The 22,818-nt window shown below is 35.4% G+C and overlaps 1 protein-coding gene across 1 annotated transcript; it reads left to right on the top strand.

Moving 5' to 3' along the window:
• Nucleotides 1–10,415: 10,415 nt before the first annotated feature.
• On the top strand, nucleotides 10,416–22,546 carry LOC144436194 (U2 small nuclear ribonucleoprotein A'-like). Its single transcript, XM_078124914.1, has 10 exons — nucleotides 10,416–10,683; nucleotides 15,380–15,420; nucleotides 16,316–16,422; nucleotides 16,940–17,018; nucleotides 17,381–17,427; nucleotides 18,597–18,699; nucleotides 19,303–19,382; nucleotides 19,910–19,985; nucleotides 20,139–20,244; nucleotides 22,149–22,546. The coding sequence occupies exons 1-10, from the start codon at nucleotides 10,602–10,604 to the stop codon at nucleotides 22,190–22,192; spliced, it is 765 nt and encodes a 254-aa protein (XP_077981040.1). The 5' UTR covers nucleotides 10,416–10,601; the 3' UTR covers nucleotides 22,193–22,546.
• The last annotated feature ends 272 nt before the right edge of the window (nucleotides 22,547–22,818 follow it).

Here is a 22,818-nt window from a genome sequence, read left to right as displayed (position 1 = left end):
ATTTTTAGCTTTTATGTAATCTATTGAGTTTCAAACACAAACTTTATCAATGTTATTTCACATTCATTTATCAAGTAGGAAGCCACGATAAAATTGTTTTATATTATATTAGAAATCCAAAATAAATACCAGATCGTAATCCATACTTTAAGGCAAACACTGCACCGATTTTAAACGACTTTTACAATGTACGGTATATGTCTGTCTGTCTGTCTGTCTGTCTGTCTGTCTGTCTGTATGTATGTATGTATGTATGTACGCACGGATGCTAATAGTGCATACTTAGCCTTTTATGACATTTTTTACAAAATTCATTCAAAACACCTTCCCTATAAAAATTATAATAACCAGTCTAAGCCTACTCGTAAACCATGGCTTTCAAACGGACTTATCAAGTCGATACGTACAAAACATAGACTATTCAAAGTAATGCGAGATAATTCTCACAATGCATATCACAAAACAAAATACAAGGTATACAGAAATATTTTAACTAGGCTTCTGAAGTCATCCCAAAAAAGGTATTTCATGAACAGGTTTCAGTGGGCAAACGGTAACACAAATAAAACATGGCAAGTGATCAATGAAGTTCTAAATAAAACTACTAACAAACTCTCTCCACGTAAAATAAACTCCCAGATTTCTGGTAAAGGTGCTGTAACCCAAAGTCTTGATATCGCTGACGAATTTAACGAGTTCTTTGTAAATATTGGCACAAATCTAGCAGCAGGCATTACTTCATCTACTAACTTCTCTCAGTATCTTCGTGGCAACTATCCTGAGTCAATTTTCTTTCACCCAGTGACCGAACAAGATGTCCTGAATGAAATTAACAGTCTTGACCCACGCAAAGCCGTTGGCCTTGATAAAATTCATCCAAAATTAGTTATACATGCTGGAAATGTTATTTCAAGCCCCCTTGCACATGTTATCAACTGTTCACTGAGCCAAGGGATTTTTCCTAGTTCACTAAAAATAGCCAAAATAATACCAATCTATAAAAAAGGCAACGCTGAAGAAATCAATAACTACAGACCTATTTCAATTCTTCCAATTTTCAGTAAAATCTTTGAATCTATCATTAACAAGCAACTTGTTCACTATCTTGACATTAAACATATACTCATTAACACACAATTCGGCTTCCGTAAGAAATTTAGTACAAAGCTTGCCATGGCAGACTTGGTCTCAGAAATTAGTGATCATCTTGACAACGGGTTTTCTACTTTTGGGGTCTTTATTGACCTCAAAAAAGCGTTCGACACTATTAACCACGAAATATTAATCAGTAAGCTACATCATTATGGGATTAGAGGTCTCCCTTTAGCATGGTTTAAAAGCTATCTCAGTAACCGACAACAGTCCGTAACAATTAATAGTGTCTCATCACCCTATAGACAGTTACAGTGTGGCGTTCCACAAGGATCGATTCTTGGCCCCATTTTATTTATAATTTATATTAATGACATCGCAAATGCAACTGACCAATTTCAATTCCGTCTATTCGCAGACGACACTAATTTATTTAAATTTATCAAGGATAATAATATAAACCTTACCCAAACCAATTGTGACTTTCAAAAGGTTTATGATTGGTGTCAAGCAAATAAACTTACGATCAATGCTGAAAAAACAAATTACATGATTATTAATACACCCCACGGGAAAATCTCAGTTGAGGGTAATATAGGAATAGACGGGAATGAAATACAGTGCGTCATGTCATCAACCTATCTAGGAGTTACTCTTGATCGCAATCTTACATGGAAATCACATATCCAAAATGTTGTTAATGCTATCACCCGAAAAGTTGGACTTATTGCACAGTTGCGACACTATGTACCGAAAGCCATTCTCTTGTTATTATATAACACACTCATTCTACCACACATTACTTACTGCCTAGAAATATGGGGTAATACCTATGCAACTTCCTTACAGCCAATACTTTTACTTCAAAAGAAAATTGCTCGCCTCATTACTTTTTCTGACTTTCATGCTCATAGCGACCCTCTTTTCAGACAACTTGGTATTTTAGACATTTATAAACTATGTAAACTGCACACATGCGTTTTCATCTTTGACTTGTTAAATAATCACTTTGCCCATGATATAACACATTACTTTAAAAAACCTCCTCACATGTATCCCACCCGTTTCGCGACTCAAAATAATTTCTCTGTCCCTAAAGTTAGGTTATCTCATAGTCAACACAATATCAAGTATGCAGCTGTAACACACTGGAATTCACTCCCAGACTACATAAAAAACATATCCTACAGACATTCATTCAAACATGCCTTAAAAGCTTACTTACTTCAATAAGTAAGTAAGTACTTAGTAAAGTACTTAGTAATAGGTACTTCAATGTATGTATGTATGTCTATCTTGCTGTTTTTGTTGTTGTTGTTGTTGTTGTTGTTGTTGTTGTTGTTGTTGTTGTAAATCCTATTTATTCGTTCATGCAAAGCATTATCTTGACAATTATTCTTATCACATTTTGTTTATTTTTCCGCTACCCGAGTTTTACCCAGTATTTTCGACTTTATAACTCATTCTGTAAGGGTTGTGGGCTTGACTAGTTCTGTAGAACTATTCCTACAACCCCCACCAGGTCCATGTAATTACTGATGTACATGTATTTGATTGAATATTCTTTGACTTAATTTAATTTATATATTTTGTTTATTTATTTGTTATGTATGTTTTTTTCCTGGTGAAATCAATAAACCAAACCAAACCAAACCAAACCAAACCAAACCAAACGTACGTACGTACGTATGTATGTATGTATGTAATAATAATAATAATAATAATAATAATAATAATAATAATAATAATAATAATAATAATAATAATAATAATAATCTTTATTGCAACCTTATCTATCATTTTAGATATCAGTATAGTACAATAAAGTAAAAAAGAAAATGCTTATATTGACCATACACAAAAAACAGAGTAATTTCACAATGTGAAAATCAACATATACATGTAAATGTAATTGTCAAATGTATATCACGAGGCAGCTGGTATATTTTTGTTCAAGTGGTGTTCTCGAATTTTGAATCCTTGTTGAATAAATGTACCTATTTCAACTAGTTTATTTGTGTCTTTTATTTTGAGAATCTTTATGAGATTATCCATGCTTGAACCAGAATATATATTTAATTGGTTAAAGAGTTCTTTCCTTTCATTTTGATATCCTGTACAGCGTAATAAGAAATGCTCCTCGTCTTCTATTTCACCTTGTCCTGCTTGATAAGGTGGTGTTTGTGTATCTTCCAGTTTCTATATGTAAAATATGTGCACTAATTCTAAGTTTTGTCATTGCTGATCTGTATTGTGGGTTTTTAATGTCTTCTAAATAGTTTTCAAAGTTCGTATCCGTTTTAATTTGTCTATATGTACGTAATTTATTTTTATATTGTTTGTCCTTGTTGTCCTTCATTGTGTCCATTATATTTTTGTGGAGAAGCAACTTTAACTTTTCTTTAAATATAGCTATTAGGTTTTCACTGTTAGAATGGTTTGGTTCAGCTGTCCAGACCTTATCCATACTCAAGAGTTTTAGTGTTTGCTTCATTCCTGTGGCCCATGATTGTATTCCACTGGACTCCAGATTTTTACTCAGACAGTAAGCTTCCTTAGTTAGGGTATTTTCTGCTTTCTGTGAGATCTTTAGCCAATATTTGAACATTTGTGTCAGGCCAGATACTAGTAGGGGGTAGCGGCCTAGTTCCATAAGGCAAGCTGTATTGGCAGCTTTACAGTTCACATTTAGTAGGAATTTGCAGAACTTTATGTGTAGTTTTTCCATGGGAGTTGAAAATTTCATTAGGTTTTGAGACTGGTTAATGTTTTCATGTGACCAAACCTCACTGCAGTATAGGAGAATGGGCTTCACCACTGCATCAAATAATTTAAGATGTAATTTGATGGGGATAGTTGTTTCTAAAAACAGGTCTTGTTTTAATTTAAACAGTGCCTTCAGTGCTCTATATCTTAGGTCATCTTGTGCCCTGTGGTGCTCAGTTTTATTCCAAGGCATGTGTAGGAGGGAACGCAGTCTAGTACTTGCTTGTTTATGTAGAATTTAAATTTCTTCAAACATTTTCCTGACTTATTGAAAATCATGATCTTTGATTTGGCAATATTTATATCTAAGTGCCATCTTTCACAGAAGATTTCGACTGCATTGAGGGCATTTTGTAGACCAGTATTTGATTCCGATAGTAACATTAAATCGTCAGCATATAGTAAGCAAGACAGCCTGCTAGTTAGGAGAGTTGGTGGGTCATTGTTTGACATATCAATTTGTCTTTTTATATCATTTACATAGATATTAAATAGTAGGGGGGTGAGGCCATTCCCTTGTCTAATACCTCTCTGTATTGGAAATTGGCGGGTCAGACCATTTTTTGTCTTAACACATGTATGTATGTATGTATGCATCTCTCGCTCTGTACATACATACATACATACATACATACATACATACATACATATACATACATGCATACATGCATGCATACATACATACATACATACATACATACATACATACATACATACATACATAGAAATGTATATGGAACTTATAAATCAGTCCGTATAAATAGATGTAAAATCCGACGTTTCGAATAAATATTCCTTTTCAAAGGAAAAATCGGCGAGATACAGAAATGTTAGGTTAATACCTGACTGAACATATCTGAATGTAATGGAACAAAACCGCGCGTGATATATAAACGGTTATACGTGGGAAAAGTTCTAATATTCGCACGCAACAAATAGAACCCAATAGAATACGCCTGAAATTAAAAAGATACCCTGTTTAGATTGGGAAAGACGAGAATAATCTATTAATTCCAAGGGGATCCAGCGTTCCAAGACGGAAAGTGATTTCTTCTTCCTTTAACCTCAATACTTTCTCATCACCAGAAACCTTACAACATAAGGAGCATGGAATTGATTGATCGATCGATCGATTATAAGGAAATAAGAGGTGAATAATGGACAAGATGTCTTTATTTAATCAATAAGGAGAGAATTATATACAGCTGAAAGTGAGAAAAGTAGCCAGGGAAAGAAGAAATTGTTTTTATATCACTACAAAAATCAATGAGTCAATAGATCAACATCACACACAAAATAGGTTTTATTTCACCAAAAATATTAATCATTCAATCGAATCATTCACCCAAATAATAAATCAATCAATAAATCGATCGATCGATCGATCGATCGATCGATCAATCAATTCCATGCTCACTGCACCCTGTGGTGTGCTTATGATTGAATTGAACTTTGATATTTTGATCTCTTGGGAAGTGTGAGAGATTAGGCTGTTGTGTTATTTCTCTGGAAAACTTTCATGTTCTTTTAACATCGTGCTGATACATGATTTTAAAAATGCATTCTATCAACCACCATTGTGAAATTATTCAAAACTATATCACTCAGTGTAGACATGCAGATAGGAAGGACTTTCTGCCTTCATGACGGAGGTAGCTACGTTCCGGATTTTTCATGAATGCGCGACATTGCACAAATATCCACCATCCATCTAATATTAGACTCTAGCTTAGATGCAACACACTTTTTAAACGATATTATCCCTATGAAAAGTACTGTGCACCTGTGAAGTCTAATATTAAATATAGTGATATGAGAGGCAGAGAGTCGGAGATAAAGACAAAGGCAGTGGCACGGTCTCCCAACTCTCCCAAGCCCCGTACGTACTAGATAGGCTTCCGCATCCGCATATTTGTTATAAAGACGTTTCTTTTTATCGACGGTAATTACTATTTAGGTTGACAATTTTTCGCACTGTATTCGTACGCTCATACCTTTGTGTTTACAGCACTTGAACTTTGACATACTTATGATAACTGTTCCGTGTCGGTCCTTGCCATTGTTAATAAGAATTAAGTAAAGTATATTAAAAAATTATTTGACATTTGTAAATAAAATAAGATTGATAATACGAAAAGAATTATTCGATTTTCGTAAATGTTTTCGGTCAAAGCCCATTGAATGTCTGACAAGTTCATACAATGAGCATGATTTACTGGAGGAATCCGTACTGCAAATGGTAACTATATAGCTTTTTGTCACACATCTACTAGACTAGTATTCATGCCGGCCCCGTGCATCACGTCAAAAATAAAGAAATCTTAATACGATATTAAAACAAATTCTATGTATTCATCGAATGATATTTAATACGTCAAACAAACAAGGAAGGGGTAGGATGTAAATACACATGACACACCCCTCGCTGATTGCCGTGGATGACAAATTACATGTACTATCAGACATGTCATTATGTACTCACGTGCACTCTACTACGTGAAGCACGACTCGCCTTACTCACCGTTATCGTGGTTACTAGTGTGATGTTCGAAAATGCACAGATGAATCTTTATCTAAATCGGATATAAACTCTATGGAAAAATTAATTTTACGATCATCTACCTGGGATATATGGCAAGTTTTTTTATTATTTTATTCGAACTTTTTTATTTTCTAACTCTTTTTTCCAACTTTTTTTTCAACTTTTTTGGGGGGCCGACTCTGCTGACAGACGCCGGTCCCGAGAACGTCGTGCTCGTGACAGGTGTGACATTTGACATCCATTACGACGTATTTCGGCGTCAAATACACATTATTATTGCCTTCAAAATTGATCGCTCAAACATTATACCAGTTCTCAAAACTATTAATTTACGTGTGATAGTATCTGTTTTTCCAACAACCGCGACTTCAGCCGCGTACATACATGTGTACACCGTCACGTTATGACCGATGTGTGATGTATTATTACATGATGTAGTACATAGGACAAGATCCATGTGCAACGGGTAAGGGTAGTTAATCTAAAACAACTAAAGTTTGTTGCATCAATAACAATTACATTCATTATTGTGAAACTGACCAGAATTGAAATAAGATGGTACACAATACTGTGAGCGTGAGCAAAATAGCTTTAGGAACAAAAACGTGAGGAAAAGTGAACGCGTATTTCCAATGGGTCAGTCAGGTACTACTTCTAGTACGAGCGCACATGTTGACGTCGACCTGCTGTATTACATATGTAGGCGTGTTGTTCTCAACTTTCCATGATACATGTGTGTACTCAGACCACTAAAAAATGTATACTACAATGTACGATAAAGTATTTATCAGGATCAAATTATCACATACAACGCAATTATCTTATAAATAATAGAGTTCAACATAATCTATCTTGTACTAGAGTGCTTTGGTCTCTACGCTGGTCTTCAACGGCGGATGAACAGATGGTTTATGTCGGAATGCGAAATGACGAGGGAGCGCCCAGATTTTACTTCAGGGGGCCCGGGGGATTTTCGGGAAGGGGAAGCATCAATTTTTCTCAGGAAAAATTAGGGGGGGGGGGGGCTAAACAAAAAAAATCACAATTTTCTAGGGGGGTAATTGAAAAAAATCATGATTATTTAATTCAACATAAATCAACTGCAATTCTGGTACTTCTCAAAGTACCTTGTCTCTGAGGATGTGCAAGACTTGTTTCATCACAATCACTATCAGTGCTATCATCAGTACATGAATTTTCTGAGTTATCAGTATCACAATTGTCTCCATATCACTGCCTAGATCATGCATTACAGAAGTATCACTTTCAGTCTCAGTCACTATCTGTTTCATTCATGTCCATGATATTAATATTAATTTCATTAATTTTTCCAGCCAGTTTTCTAAATCTAAATTCTGATGTTCCTACTATGTAAGTGGATACTATGTCTGATTTTTCTCTTTTTTAATTTTCACTCTTTTGGTAATTTATGCTCATTATGGGGGGGGGGCATGAAAAAAATACACAAGGAAAAGGGGAAATCCTCCCGGGCCCCACTGGAAGTAAGATCTGGACACTCCCTTACGAATGCTAAAGTTCGCTATTCTCAAATTGCACTGTTTTTCACACAAAAGCATTTACCTTTGATGGCTATACATCCAACATGGAAACTTCTCGTCGCCAGTAGGTATACGTAGTAGTTATCTCACACTTACTTCAAAGGTGGATGTGGACATTTTATACAGGTGAACAACACACATTGAGTTCCGACGAAGAGCATGTATACACGTGGATAGCTGAACACCGACACACCATGCCACGTCGACCAAGCGTCACTACTACCTTGCCTTGCACCACATTTGTCTGGCGAAATGATAAACTGACTCCCACCTTCTACACTAACATAACACGTTATTCTCTCTAATTAGTTTATCGTTGTCCCAACATTAATATACTCTCTCGACCAATCAAAAGATCTAACGTCTCTCGAGTCATTATAATAATAGCGCATCCAGATGGACGTCTACACAATTGTATGTTAATGAATTCAGAGTACAAAATAAACTACTTCAAATACATCAGTGCCAATACTCAAGCTCTACGTAACATCAGTTATTATCATTATTATTAGTCATAGAAGAATGTTGACACATTTTAGATGCTCTTCACGCCAGTATGGTTTAAAATTAAAACAGGAAGACGACAAAGTGACTGAGTCGATACTTGTGTTCTTTGTGACACAAATGAATTTGATAATGATTATAACTTCCTATTGAATTTTTTTTGGCCAATACTAGGTTCAAGTATATTATTTCCAACAATATATATATATATATATATATATATATATATATATATATATATATATATATATATATATATATATATATTAAATCATATATATAGGGTAAATCAGATATGTAAGGTATATCAGGTATGAAGGCTTAGTCCTATAATAGGGTAAATCCAATATGTAGGGTAAATCACGTTCCTGACTTGTCATTTGACGTTCCTGACTCATCAATTAAGCCCCATTCTCACCCCTTTCAGCTTCAGGACAAGTCCTGCAAACAACCACACCACTTTTCAAACCTCCAGGGCATGTCCTGTAGCAGACACCAACCAGTATCTTTTAGAGGTTCAATTTGACTAATTATGAATAAAATTTGCAAACAATAATAAATATCTTAATTCAGTTTTAATGTTAGCACATTTTGATGGAATTATTTTTAAAAATACATTTCAAAGCAGTGTTTTTATTTTTTGCTTGGTTGAAATGTATGAAATGGTTTCACTACAGTAAACAAAATCTTGAAAATTATCAGGAGAAATGTCAAAATGGATACCGGATACTCACGTATGAATATTTCTCACCAACAAATCTAAAACTGTGTAGTTTTCGGAAAATGGAAAATGTATTTCGTGGTGTTTGGATTATTTGGTATAAATCAAAACTTACCATCCTGACCCATTTGGCATATAAATCAAGACTTCACACCCTGGCCCATTAGGCATAATAAAGTAAAACATACACACTTTTAATAGTTGGAGTTGGAAGTTGGAAGTTGGAAGTCAGAAAACCCCTGTCGACTTTCGTATGACAGCCTACAAAACCAAGACAAATAAAAAACCCGACAAACTCAAAACATTCAAGTGTGTAGCTACTCTAAAGTATGGTAAGAAACAGAATGTCCTCATAAAACTAGTGTGTAGCTACTCTAAAGTATGGTAAGAAACAGAATGTCCTCATAAAACTAGTGTGTAGCTACTCTAAAGTATGGTAAGAAACAGAATGTCCTCATAAAACTTTATAAGGAAAGGTTTGAAAGCGAAATTGAAAGACTGGACATGGTAGTTACCTACCTGGATCATCTTGTGAAAAGGGAGAGTAATCTTAAAAGCTCAGAACCAGAAACCCTACTTGAAATAGAGCGGAAACAGAATGTAAGACGTGGACTCACTAATGTAAGTGACAGTACATTTCACTTCAAGAATTGAAGAACTTATTTAACTGTCCATGTTCCAAATTTATACCGGTTCATAACTGGAGAGGTTAACTATAATGAAGACTTGCGTCAACAATGGCGCACTTTTGTATTGATGTCAATTCTGATGAATTGGTAGAAGTCAGTATAGTTACTGGTGGTGATGATGAAGTAGCAGATTGTACTCGGGCAGCAGACAAAAGTTTTTGAGAAATTGGACTTGGGTGGAAGTGTTATTAATACAGGCACGTCTACTGTCATACCTATGTTTAATCTAATATATCCATTATTAGCTATTATAATAGCAGGCAGGAGCAACACAAACTATTATCAACAGTATTAAGAAAAAGTTTAAAATCACAGAACGAAATAATTCTGTTATGCAACGATGTTAATTTTGGCCAAATGTATGGAACAGCGTTTCTTGACAAGTAGACTAATTCAACTTTGTGAGCTTACATTACAAACTGTTAGTAAGTAATAATACATTAAACGAAAAATGGTTAGAAAGGATCGTAGAGGGCTTCCTATTATCGGCCGGTATTGGGAAACCCGCCATCTTACGGCTACAATCAGAGAGGATACAATATTACTGAAAGCGTGTTTTCAGAAGTTTGTTATCATACAAACGTTACGAAAGCAGTATTTGCCTCTGTCAGCAGGTTAACTCCAACGATTGCAACGCGTATTTCCTCGTCAGGTCAGGAGACGCTCAAGAGTAACCTTTCTTTCTTTCAACGTGACGCTGAGATCGTGACAATTCCACGAATCACACAATGGTCAAATTGACGCCAGAGTTGATACAGAATTCCGCGCAATACACAAATCCCGTACGGGATAGAGAACTCGATTTAAGAGGTGGGTGATAAATGTTTTACATTATGCCGGGGTTTACGAGTACATCACATTTAATATTTTGAATTATTGTACTTCTGACTTCTACATTACGGAATCTTCCACGACAAATCGACGAGACCTCAAATAAGTAGGGTTAGGGATTTTCGTAAACGTGTGTAGCATGGCAACATCATTTGAATCATATAACCACAGGGTAAAGGACCAATGATCAATTTTGTACTCGCGATTTTCCGGATTTCTAATTTTATTTTCTGTATATTTCAAATAAAGTTTTAAATACTGTTTCCTCTTACTGTTTTTTTCTATTTCCTACCTGACATCAATGTCTTATCTGAGTTTATCAGCTTTGCATTAATTAGTAGCTTGCTAGAACAAACTCACTATTTGCCCAAATTAACGCATTATGCCGTGAGTGTAAACATCTACTGATCCGACTAAATGGTAATACACGGAAAGGGGTGAAACTCCAAAGGGACGTGTCCAGAGGACATCCGTAAATCACCCTGCCACTTAATTTATTCATGAATTCACAAAACAACAGGAAATAAACAAATGGTAAAATCATGCATATGTTATTATCATGCATATTGTTATTTCATTCTCAAATTAAAAAGCCGACGTATTTGAAGAAATGCTTGCGAAGACAGTTTTGACAAGATTGAAAACCAAAAACGTCTGTCGCCTGGACAAAACAATGTGTCGTTCATTAGGATCATGGATGTAGGATTGACATATAAAAAGCCGACGTTGTCCAAGAAATGCTTGCCCGATAGATATTCACGATTGAAAACCAAAAATGTCTATCGTGAAAAATGTAGCATGGATGATATATTTAAAAGCCAACGTATTCGAAGAAATACTTGCATGATAGATATTCACGATTGAAAACCAAAAATGTCTCCAAAATGTAACCCGTGCAGCGCAGCACGATCGACATTTTCGAAAATAGAACGTCGCGTCGTTTGGTACATGATAGGACTTTTGGTTTTTATTAAATAGTGCGAAAACGTCACAAAAATGAGGGAAATGTAGGACGAAACTCAAAAATGAAAAAAGTATTGACTTCTGTACAGTGTTTCATGAGTGTATTTTACCCTTTTCTCCTTCCTTATATCCCAACATTTGCTACGAAGCGAAGATAGCATTGACAGAATGCGAGTTTATTCCCAGAGAATCCTGGGTAATTTGTTTACAAGTTAGGCACATGTCGCCAGTAATAAACAACTCTGGGGTCAAAGGTTTCAACTTCCGACTTCCTGCTTTACGGATGTCATCGGGACATCGTCAGTGTGTTGGCCGGGTTTCGTGTTAGGGCACTTACAGACAAGCTTCAATACTGTAACTTCATCAATGCTTCCCTTCATTTGTACTTTAGGATTTCTGGTTGTGGAATAACCATTGTACCGTTTGAAAGTTGATTTCTTTGCAAATTTCAGGACACGTCCCTTTGGAGTTTCACCCCTTTCCGTGTATTACCATTTAGTCGGATCAGTAGATGTTTACACTCACGGCATAATGCGTTAATTTGGGCAAATAGTGAGTTTGTTCTAGCAAGCTACTAATTAATGCAAAGCTGATAAACTCAGATAAGACATTGATGTCAGGTAGGAAATAGAAAAAAACAGTAAGAGGAAACAGTATTTAAAACTTTATTTGAAATATACAGAAAATAAAATTAGAAATCCGGAAAATCGCGAGTACAATATTGATCATTGGTCCTTTACCCTGTGGCATAACCACATAAATTGAGTGTAGTATTATTTCATGTGCCTAAACGCTACGATGACAAAATGAATGTCCTTATCTTTTTTCGTAACCATATATAAATTCCAATATACATAATACAGTGCAGTGTAGCACTGTATTGTTGTGTGTATCATGTACAAAAATGTACATGTACATGTTTGATCGATGAAGTTTAGCCACCTTCAATGTATTTAGTAATGAGTATCTGTGTAGGATTGTAACAAAATTACTACTAGTGAAACTAGGTGAGCGAATTAGGGCAATATCAAAATGATGAAACATATCCACCGGGAATCTTTCTGACCAATGTTTTGACTGTTTGGATTGGTAACTGGTCATTTCGGCACCTGACCATTTCGTCCCCAGTCATTTCAGCACCACTTTCTCGGTACCCTGGATGTTTCAGCACCAGTACCCTGGACATTTCGGTTGGGTTAGGGGTAGGGTTAGGTTAACTGCAATAATAACCCGAATCAAATGCTGCAATTCCTCTAACGCAAACGCAAATAGACAAGACCACGTTGAAAACGTGACCGAGGTGTCAGCTTACTCCCCATTTCAAATGCTGCATGCGTTGCTACATTTACCGATTTTGACGGAATTGGGGTACCTCTGAACATCTCTTGGGTCATGAAGGCTCTGCAATTAATGTTGGTGTAAGGAAATGTCTGATATTTTGTCAGGTAAGGTGCAATTTAGCAGAAAAGTCTGCCCAACTTTGCGATTCAAATCTGGATCGGGCCCGTCTATTTGCGTTTGCATCAGAGGAATTGTAGCATTTGATTCGGGTTAAATGTTGGAATGCAAAAAAAGGACGAAAACAGACAAAAAAACCCTCAAAATCACATAAAACGCTACAATTATTGAAGCTAGGGTTAGGTTAGTGTTAACTGGTAACAAATTTACACTAAAATAAGGGGAAACGAAACACCCAGGGTACTGTGCCTAAATGTCCAGGGTACTGAGAAAGTGGTGATGAAATGACTTGGGACAAAATGGCCTGTGCCGAAATGTCTAGAAAGCGTTTGGATTTGGCCTACTAGGACAGCTAAGCCAATATATTATAGTAATATAAATTATCAAAGTTCTAGATAATCAACTTACTACAATTTACTTGAGGCAAAGAAGTGTGTTACACTGGCGAGTTATTCTGTGACCAAAAATCAACAATTTGGGCCACAAATTATTCTGTGTTTTAGGTATACAATGTTACTGGTTATGATTAGGGGTATTTAGATATCAACTTATATGTATAGCAGACTGATTAAACCTCTCAGGCAGTCTACTTTTGGCCTCGGTTGGTTTCAGAGAATAGGAGAACAGGAATGAACATCAATCCATTGCACACTGACAGGCAGTTTAATTGGTTACTTTTTTCAGTTTACTACAAACTACAACCTCAAGTTTGAATGCAAGACACTGTCACATATGAGGATTCAATAACGTCATTGTGTTTATAACAACACTCCAATAGCATAGAGAGTTAACTACATCAGTTTGGTGCACCATAAAAAAAAAGCATTGATACACACATGTACATGTATCTCTTACTATGTGGTGACTCACAAGAAATGCCAGTTTTTATCATTTTGACTCATAACAACAACATTTGGCTACCAGAGGGTACACTGAACTATATGTATCGTTGTTGATGGTAAACACAGAATTCTGTGGTAAAGAAATCCATTTGACTATACAGTAACTCAGTGTTTTATTTAAGGGCGGTAAGTAGGTAAAATCTACCGGGGTTCCCACATCATTTTACCGGGGTTCCCCACCTAAACTATGATACATTGCATGGGAAGCACTACCAGTTTTACCTCTTTCCCCCTTTCTGTTACCGGGGTTCCCAAACCTTAGCAAAAACACTGAGCTAACTGTATGGTGGAGATGAAAGGATAGGACTGCTACTAGACCAAGTCTGTTAAAAACCAAGGCCAGACATACTTCCTGGTTTCAATTTAGATACTCAAAAAATTATATCATGTACATGTACAATGTTACAGTTTATATAGTGTGGTACAATGTATGACTAGAGGTTATAGGATTTACATTGTAGACCCATACCTAAAAAGCTACACATGTAATCATGTCATCAAAATCGAAATCAGTCAACATATTGTCTTGAAAGAGATTATTATACAAATCAAATGATTTCATATCTCATGACAAAATTGTGGAAGAACAAGGTTGACACATACATGTACATGATATACATGCGTATCGGTGTTATGCACATTGTATTATGTACATGTACATGCAGTGTTTTATTTAAGGGCGGTAAGTAGGTAAAATCTACCGGGGTTCCCACATCATTTTACCGGGGTTCCCCACCTAAACTATGCTACATTGCATGGGAAGCACTACCAGTTTTACCTCTTTCCCCCTTTCTGTTACCGGGGTTCCCAAACCTTAGCAAAAACACTGATATGTATATAGATTTAATTAAAGTGGCCATATAGATGAGAATTGACTATTTTTATCTGGGAATTTTAATTCATTAAAATAACATTTTTCTACTTGGAAATACAATGTACACAGTACATTGCAAAACGTTGACAAATGTGTAAAAAGTAAATTGTTGTCTGTACATGTACAATACCAACATTTTTACACACCTTTTATTTTTGTGCAATTTATTGAGTCACAAATGTGGACTCATTGGATGTTCTTTTATGTTGTATTTCCAAGTAGAATAATATAGAAAGTCTGTTTTATGAGTTAAAAATCGAAAAAAATACCCATTTGTCATCCATACATGTATGAACACTTTAATTGCAAGGCTACATATATCTCTGGTTGGAATCTCAAGATCTCTCTTCTCCCCTTCAAAGCCATGGATAGCCTGTTGTCTAATATAGATTATATAGTGTACATGTAGTTCATTGTACTTTGGTAGTGTTTTATCTTTGCTGTATTTAACTCAAGATTTGCTTTCTGTGTATTACAGGTTATAAAATTCCAGTCATAGAAAATTTAGGTGCAACTTTGGTAAGTACATTTATCAGCACATTTATAAAAATTCTGATCATGTAATCATGTAAATGTCTGTAAAGACAACCAGTTATATTCAAAGGAGAGGGTACATGTTATAATGTATGAAACACTGCATTGATTGAAGTGTTAAAAAAATTGGATGCTGCAGCTTCAGCGTTTAGAAATTAAAAATAAATAAGTTGAATGCAAATCAAAATCCTTAGCTGTTTATGAAGGTACAGTATTTAAAGATATGACATTTTCTTTTTAATGAATACTTTGCCTCATTGCTACATCAGTGAGTCAATGACTTTGTATTTAAAAAGCAACCCTTTTTTACTGATATTTAGAGAGGGTAAGCAGCACTGAACTCGGGTGAAAATTAGAAAATTATTTTGAAAATATGCTGAAATTAAAGTAATTAAAATCAAATGAATGAATTAATTTAAATTAAATTAAATATGTAGAAATTAAAGATAAAAGAGAAATTAAGTACCAACCCTTAGCTACATGGACTTTTGAAAAGCATGTTATATTAAAACATTTCATGTTTTTGTAATTCTTAGTCTTATTACTACATCATTGACACTAACGAGAATACCTACATGTATGTTTGTCTTCCAAGATTCCAAATTTGAGAAGAAGAAAATTCAAAGTTTTCCCTCTTTTGTCATATTGTACAAAGTGAATAATGTACTCCATTGTTTCAGTATAACGTCTTTGCTATGGTTTGTAACCCCACCATCAGAAAGGGGAAAATCAGTAAAACGTACATATTTTTGCACCATGTCATAATTTGGGTGTAGAATTCAGGTACATGTATAAAAGCACAAGAGTTGAGAGTTTGGGTAGAACTAAGATTATACCTTATGTGTTGCTCATAATTAAACAGTGTGTTTTTGTTGTGCAGGACCAGTTTGATTGCATTGATCTATCAGATAATGATATACGTAAACTTGATGGCTTTCCACTCTTAAAAAGGCTCCGATGTTTACTTCTCAACAACAACAGAGTTTGGTGAGTTATCAGATTTGGTACAATCTTTACTACATTCTACGGTGTTTGCACTCTCATCTGATACGTTGCCATTGGAGGTATTAAAGTGAAACTTCTCAAGGACTGAAAACTTTGCTCCCTCACATAGCTGCGATAGTGTCTGATTGTGTATCTTTCTCTGTCAACGTCTCAAGAGTTTGCCAGTCTCCTACAGTGACAAAGTCCTCTCTCCTACCCATGTTTGCTCTTTTTTTCATCAGTCTCCCCAGATAGTGATATATGTAGATGACATTGAAATAATTGAGAAGTCATTCACCACAAGCACTCACATTGTGTGCAGTCATGTCAGTAGTGCCATAAAGGTTAGATACCATACATGTACACTGTTATTCAACTGAGCTTTTTCTAGAACTCTGCCAGATAATCTCAATCACATGTTTGATTTTGATCCAATGAGTATTATAATTTAAATGTTACTAATATTTCAACAGTTCAGCCAATATACATGTACATTATTTTTGTTTTCTTTTTTGAACAGTCGAGTAGCAGTGCATTTAGAAGAACACATACCCAAACTTGAAGAACTGATTCTCACAAACAACAGTATGCAAGAACTGGTGAGCACTCTTGTTTATGACATTGATTTCATCCTAGATTACATGTATTGTTCACAGATTCATGATTCTGGTCTTGGAAATGATTGGATAAACATATGCAGATCAATGATCTAGAAAACATGTCAAAAGGGATAGCATAGTATTTTTATATAGTCTGCCTGGCCTGGCCAGGATAAAAGTATACCTCAGGCAGACAATGACAAAACCAGGACATCATTCACAGCTCTCATTAGCCTCACAGTAACATGCTAGAGGCTGTTTGAATGTTTCTTAGAACTGTGAATTGTTAATGTTATGAAAAAAACAACAATGTTTTGAATTTCTAGTGAATGAATGATTATATGACACTTTCTTTCTCACAGGGAGATCTTGATCAACTAGCATCTGTCAAGACATTAAGAGTACTTAGGTAGGTGGTTTTGTTACCTCTAAATGACTGGCACATGTGTGGATATTATTGATCTTTGATGGCCTGGATATGGGTTTTGTGACCAAGGTTGTATGGCAAAGGGACTCAACTCTAGGAGGGTCAGGAAGTCATACTACCATTAAAGTCCACCCTGTGTAGCATTCAGACGTCATGGAAACATTGAATCACATAACAACATAAATTGATAGTGGAGTATTATTTCATGTGCCTAAATGCAGATAATGAGAACAAATCAAAGCCAGATCACTGGGTATTGAGTAGCGTTTCACTTGCCGTATTTTTGCAAAGTGTGCCAGTCCTCAGCAGGGTGTGATACAGAAAACTATTGCACTGGTTTGATGTGTGCACACTCCATATAAATGACATTGTAAATATACATGTATATGATAAGGTGACATATGATGATGTGCACTGTTGTATACAGTGTAGCCACTACATGTACAACAAATATCATAAACCCTGAAACGAAACATCACTTGGCTCCACAAAAATCTCACTCGCGTTGCAACATTCTTTTGTCTGGTTAAACAGACTACAAATGTATCTCTTTGATGTTGGAAATCTTCTCGCCTGGCTTGACAAAAGTCTTTCTAATTATTTCAACAAGTTATCGTCTGGCACAACAAGAACCGAATTACAATTGATACATTTTAGTCAATTGACTCTCAAAAATATCAAAGAATGCATCATCTGTAGGGTTACCATAAATTTGGCAATGATCTCCTTAAAGATAATGGTAGCTCACACAAAAGAAAGTGTAACAATATTGGTAAAGATATTTGTCATGTCAGATGATTGACGAAACGCTGTTGGTAAGATTTTTGTCTAGCCAGACGATTAAATCAACCCAATGTTAATGAGATTTTTGTCTAGCCAGATGATGTTTTGTTTCAGGGTTTATGATTTTCATTGTATAATAGATATGTGATACACAGACTTCTAGCTATCACAGTCTTCCTGGCATCGTAGGATTACCCAGGCATTGACCGCGTTCTACCAGAGTCGGATGAATCCTGAGACTTTTCAGTGCCATTTAAACATTATGTCTGTTGTTTACACCTTAAAATTTACCCACTGGTTGTCTTGCATCTTTCATCTTAGTAAGCCAGACATTTACAAATTTGTGTCATATTTTTTCCCTACAACAGCCTTCTTAGAAATCCAGTCACGAGCAAGAAACACTATCGCCTTTACGTCATCAACAAACTGCCACAGCTGAGACTACTGGATTTCCAAAAAATAAAACTGAGGGTAAGGCAGTGTTTGATATTGTTGTAATATGTTATATGTAGAGTTCATCACATGACATTCTGCATTTTCCTCAAAGTCAAGGATTGATATAATTTTGGAAAGAATATGTGTAATATGGCCAAAATCTAGCCTATTTACTGCACTCTCAAGATACATCATTAGCTGGTCATAGCGTCTAACCTTTGTATTCTTCCACTTGTCAAGTTTACATTGTCAAAGCTGATAGTAACGGATTGAAAATTCTTGCCCAATAGCCTGGCTGATCACAGTGTGCAGAGTCCCTTCACCTATCGTTGTTCAAATGAATCGGTATGTAAATATACACGAATTAAGCAAAGTGTAGGCAAAACATGACATGGACAAGTGGTAATTTATATTGTTAGTTACAATTCCATATAACTAATATGTAAATTTAATACAGCGGGTGGTGGATAATGACTTGTGGGGGTGTGGCTACGTGAATCGTTTGAAATTTTTCTCAACACAAGGGGAGAATATGAGAGCTAGGAGGTATGACCAGCTAATGATGTATCTCGACAGCACAGTAAACAGGCTAGCCGAATTCATCAACTGCTAACTTCTATTAATTCTCCCTTTATTCAGGAAAGAGAACAAGCAAAGAAACTCTTCAAAGGACAAAAGGGACAGCAGCTTGCAAATGATCTTGGGACAAGATCTAAAACGTGAGTATATTTGTATGCACCATGGCAGTCATGATTGTAATGCTTTACTTATATATGTAGAACATTGCTTATTATCATGATGGTACAATTAAACTCACCAAAACCTGAAGATTGCAAGATTGACAGAATAGAAAAAATCTTTAAGGATTTACAAAATACATTGTATATATAGGTGGACAGAAAACAAACTGCCCCAATAAACACTAACTTTATGAGGGACTGTGTGATTAGTTAGAATTTTGAGATTGACAAACAAAGACATGATGTTAATGACTGTGTGGGTGGCTGTGGATTAATTTTAAATTGCATCTCATGCATCTCAGGACTTCTAGAGTAACGACTTTGACTAAACTGTGAGTGGAGGTGTAAGATACCGTATAGGAACTAGACTACAAGAGACTAAGAGTCAAAGGATAACTGTAACAATGTCTTTCTTTCAGTGTTTATTGTTATTTGAAGATTTACACCATGGATCAATTACTTGATATGACTTTCATATATAACATGTATTATTATCTTGTACCTAGGTTTGTACCTGGAGCTGGTCTCGCTGCAGGTGACAAGAAGGGTGGACCATCCGCTGAAGATGTTGCAGCGATAAGGGTAAGTTGTGATTTGACATCAGGGCTCAAGAGTCAAAGATCAGTAACATTTTCTGTGGCTGTTTGTAACAGGCAAGGAAAAAACTGTGTTCTAGTACAGTACTGTCAGTGCATACTCGCATACTAATATTTGTGGTAAATCTTTAATTTCCAGGAAGCTATTGCCAATGCCAAGACTTTAGAGGAAGTTGAAAGACTGAACCAGATGTTGAGGACTGGACAGGTGCCTGGCAAAGAGAAGAACAAATCTGATCTCCCAGGTTAGATTTTTGTGTACATATCTATCACTTAGTTTACATATCAAAATATAAAAACAATAGTGTGGCTACTATAATATATTTGTATCTTAAAATATTGTTAAAAATTGTAGTATTTTATATCAAAGTAAGTTCATATCTTTTAAGTTTGAGACCAAACTGGTATGTTTCTCATTACAGTGATTGTAAGAACATTTAAACTTTTGGGAGTAATAATATGTTCTTGTACCCCACGACCAAGGGTTCTTATTACTTCTGAGTAACATTTTGCTTGTTCAGATCAACAGGTTTTTTCAAACTGTCTGTTTTCTGGCTTGACCGCTAGACAGTGTAGTGGCAATGGCAGAATTGTAAAGTTGGTATTATTGGTATGCCACTCGCAGTAAAGCCAGCAAACGAACAGTCTGACAAAGCCTGTTGACCTGAACATGTGAAATGTTACTACTGGTAGTAAGTAGTAACAACCCTTGGTCGTGGTACAAGAATAAATATTGCTATGTTTTACCGACTTAGTGAACATGTTTAAGGATTTAGAGTTTTTTTGCATATACTAGTATAACAGCTTTATTATATTATTCAGTTTACGAAATATATAATGAGTTCTCACTCGTCTGTCTAATCAGCATCTTTGCATATGATTACCATATTATCAGATATTTCCAAAGCAGTTTTATCAGTTGCTAAGGTGTACATATTTACATTTCTTTATTACAAATTTTCTGACTACACACTGATATTGAAGTTATCATCTTGTAGCTTATACAATGTTCGGGAAGGTGACATCCGGAAAAAAAAACAGTGTGTAGTGTCTACATCAGGTAACATTATGGGACTAAACAAGGTTTGTTGGTGTTGTGCTGCTTTCAATCATGGAGCTACCACACTAATTGGTGTTTCCCCTAACTTTGTATGTTGTGCTTCAATAAATGGAAAAATAGGGCATGATACAAGTAATTGTTTAAAAATTAAGTTATGCGATGGACTCCGTCAACTTTAGTCCAGAGACTTGGCTTTCAATATATCTAGTCTCTTGGCTTTGTAATCACTAAAAGTTAGGTGTCTTGAATTCTCAGTACCTGCAATAGGATTTTACCTCATACTAGAGGGTAAAAATAGAACAAAAAGGTTGACTTATTCTCATGTGCGCACATACTAATGCATATCAATGAGTGGAGCAGAAGTTATGGTATCAACCAAGAAATCGAATGTTCGTTATTTTTATGATGTGCCTAGGCAGTAATATTCTATTTCAGGTACCGAGAATTTGTTCAGTGTAGGTATAATTATTTTGCAACTAATCAGAATGAGTGTTGTAAGATGTTTGTATTACGCCTGACTGTGTGAATTGACTATAGACATACATGTATTTGTCACTTAACATTCGAAGTGTGTAGTTTTCAATGCTCAAAGTTATGATCCGATTGTGAAGAAGTGATCGTTCAGTTGTGCATCCACTACATAAAACGTCTCTTACACAAAGTGGTACACAAATCAGTGAAAAAGAAGTATTCAGTTGTATATTCTATTTTAGTTCTGTATAGTTTAGGTGACTTATCCTGATTATAATGATGCATTTGTCAAATAATTTGTTCAGAGAATTTCATTTCCACAGGTGGTGAACTTGGTAGAAAGGAGAGTGGCTCGACATGAAAGACTATGCAATCTGCAGAAATCCAGAACTTTAGAATTACACAGATTCCATTACTTGTGAATAGTTAGAGAGTGTAGAAAAGTGTAACCCATTCTGTGTGTTTTACTATCTACTGCAGCTACATTTCTCATCCAGTACATGGACTGAAATATCAGAAGCATGTCCACTGCAATAGCTATGCTGTTTTCATATTAATTATTGTGATTATGCATAACATATTAAAAACAAATTTCCATCTGTCTGTGCAACTTTTCAGGTACCAAAGGAGAGAATGAGGAGGAAGAAATGGACGAAGATTGAAGTATCACGATTTTATAAAAAAAAAAATATTAAGACTTCTACAACAAAAGGAACAGTATATAAGAACGCAAAGAAATGGTCCATGTATGTTTGTCATAAATTCTGACAGCATCGCAGAAAAAAAAAAAAATATTTAGATGTTCCTTTTGAATCATGTTAAGGGCTATTGTGATTCACTAGGTTTGGAACACCCATGAAATAGATTATTTCGTTTTCAGGTGTGATTTGATCATTTTTTTGTGTACAGGTATTGACATGATAATGAACAGATACATACAGAAGTGATACTAACACATTGAGTGTGGGAAGCGATTCATTTTTACAGAACAGATACTGCATACATGTTATTTTTTGTCTCAGTTATATTTTCAACCTTTTAGCTTTCAGTAAATAAAGAATTTAAAGACACCCATGTTTATTGTGCCAATTATTTTTGCACCAGAACACTTAGTAATATCATTGCTTTTGCTAGTTATGTATTACTACTGACAGTAAGTTATCGGCAAACTAAGATAGACACAAATGAAAACTAATGTGAGTGGGTAATAGTTATGCCTTGGTTATGTAGGAATCATCACCCTGTACAGTGGATAATGTAAAACACTGAATGAGGTTCAACTGACCGT

Source organism: Glandiceps talaboti, chromosome 6, assembly GCF_964340395.1.
Source record: "Glandiceps talaboti chromosome 6, keGlaTala1.1, whole genome shotgun sequence".
Taxonomy (NCBI): Eukaryota; Metazoa; Hemichordata; class Enteropneusta; family Spengelidae; genus Glandiceps; species Glandiceps talaboti.
The sequence above is the reverse complement of the archived record's forward strand: the minus strand, read 5'-3'. Positions and strand labels throughout refer to the sequence as shown.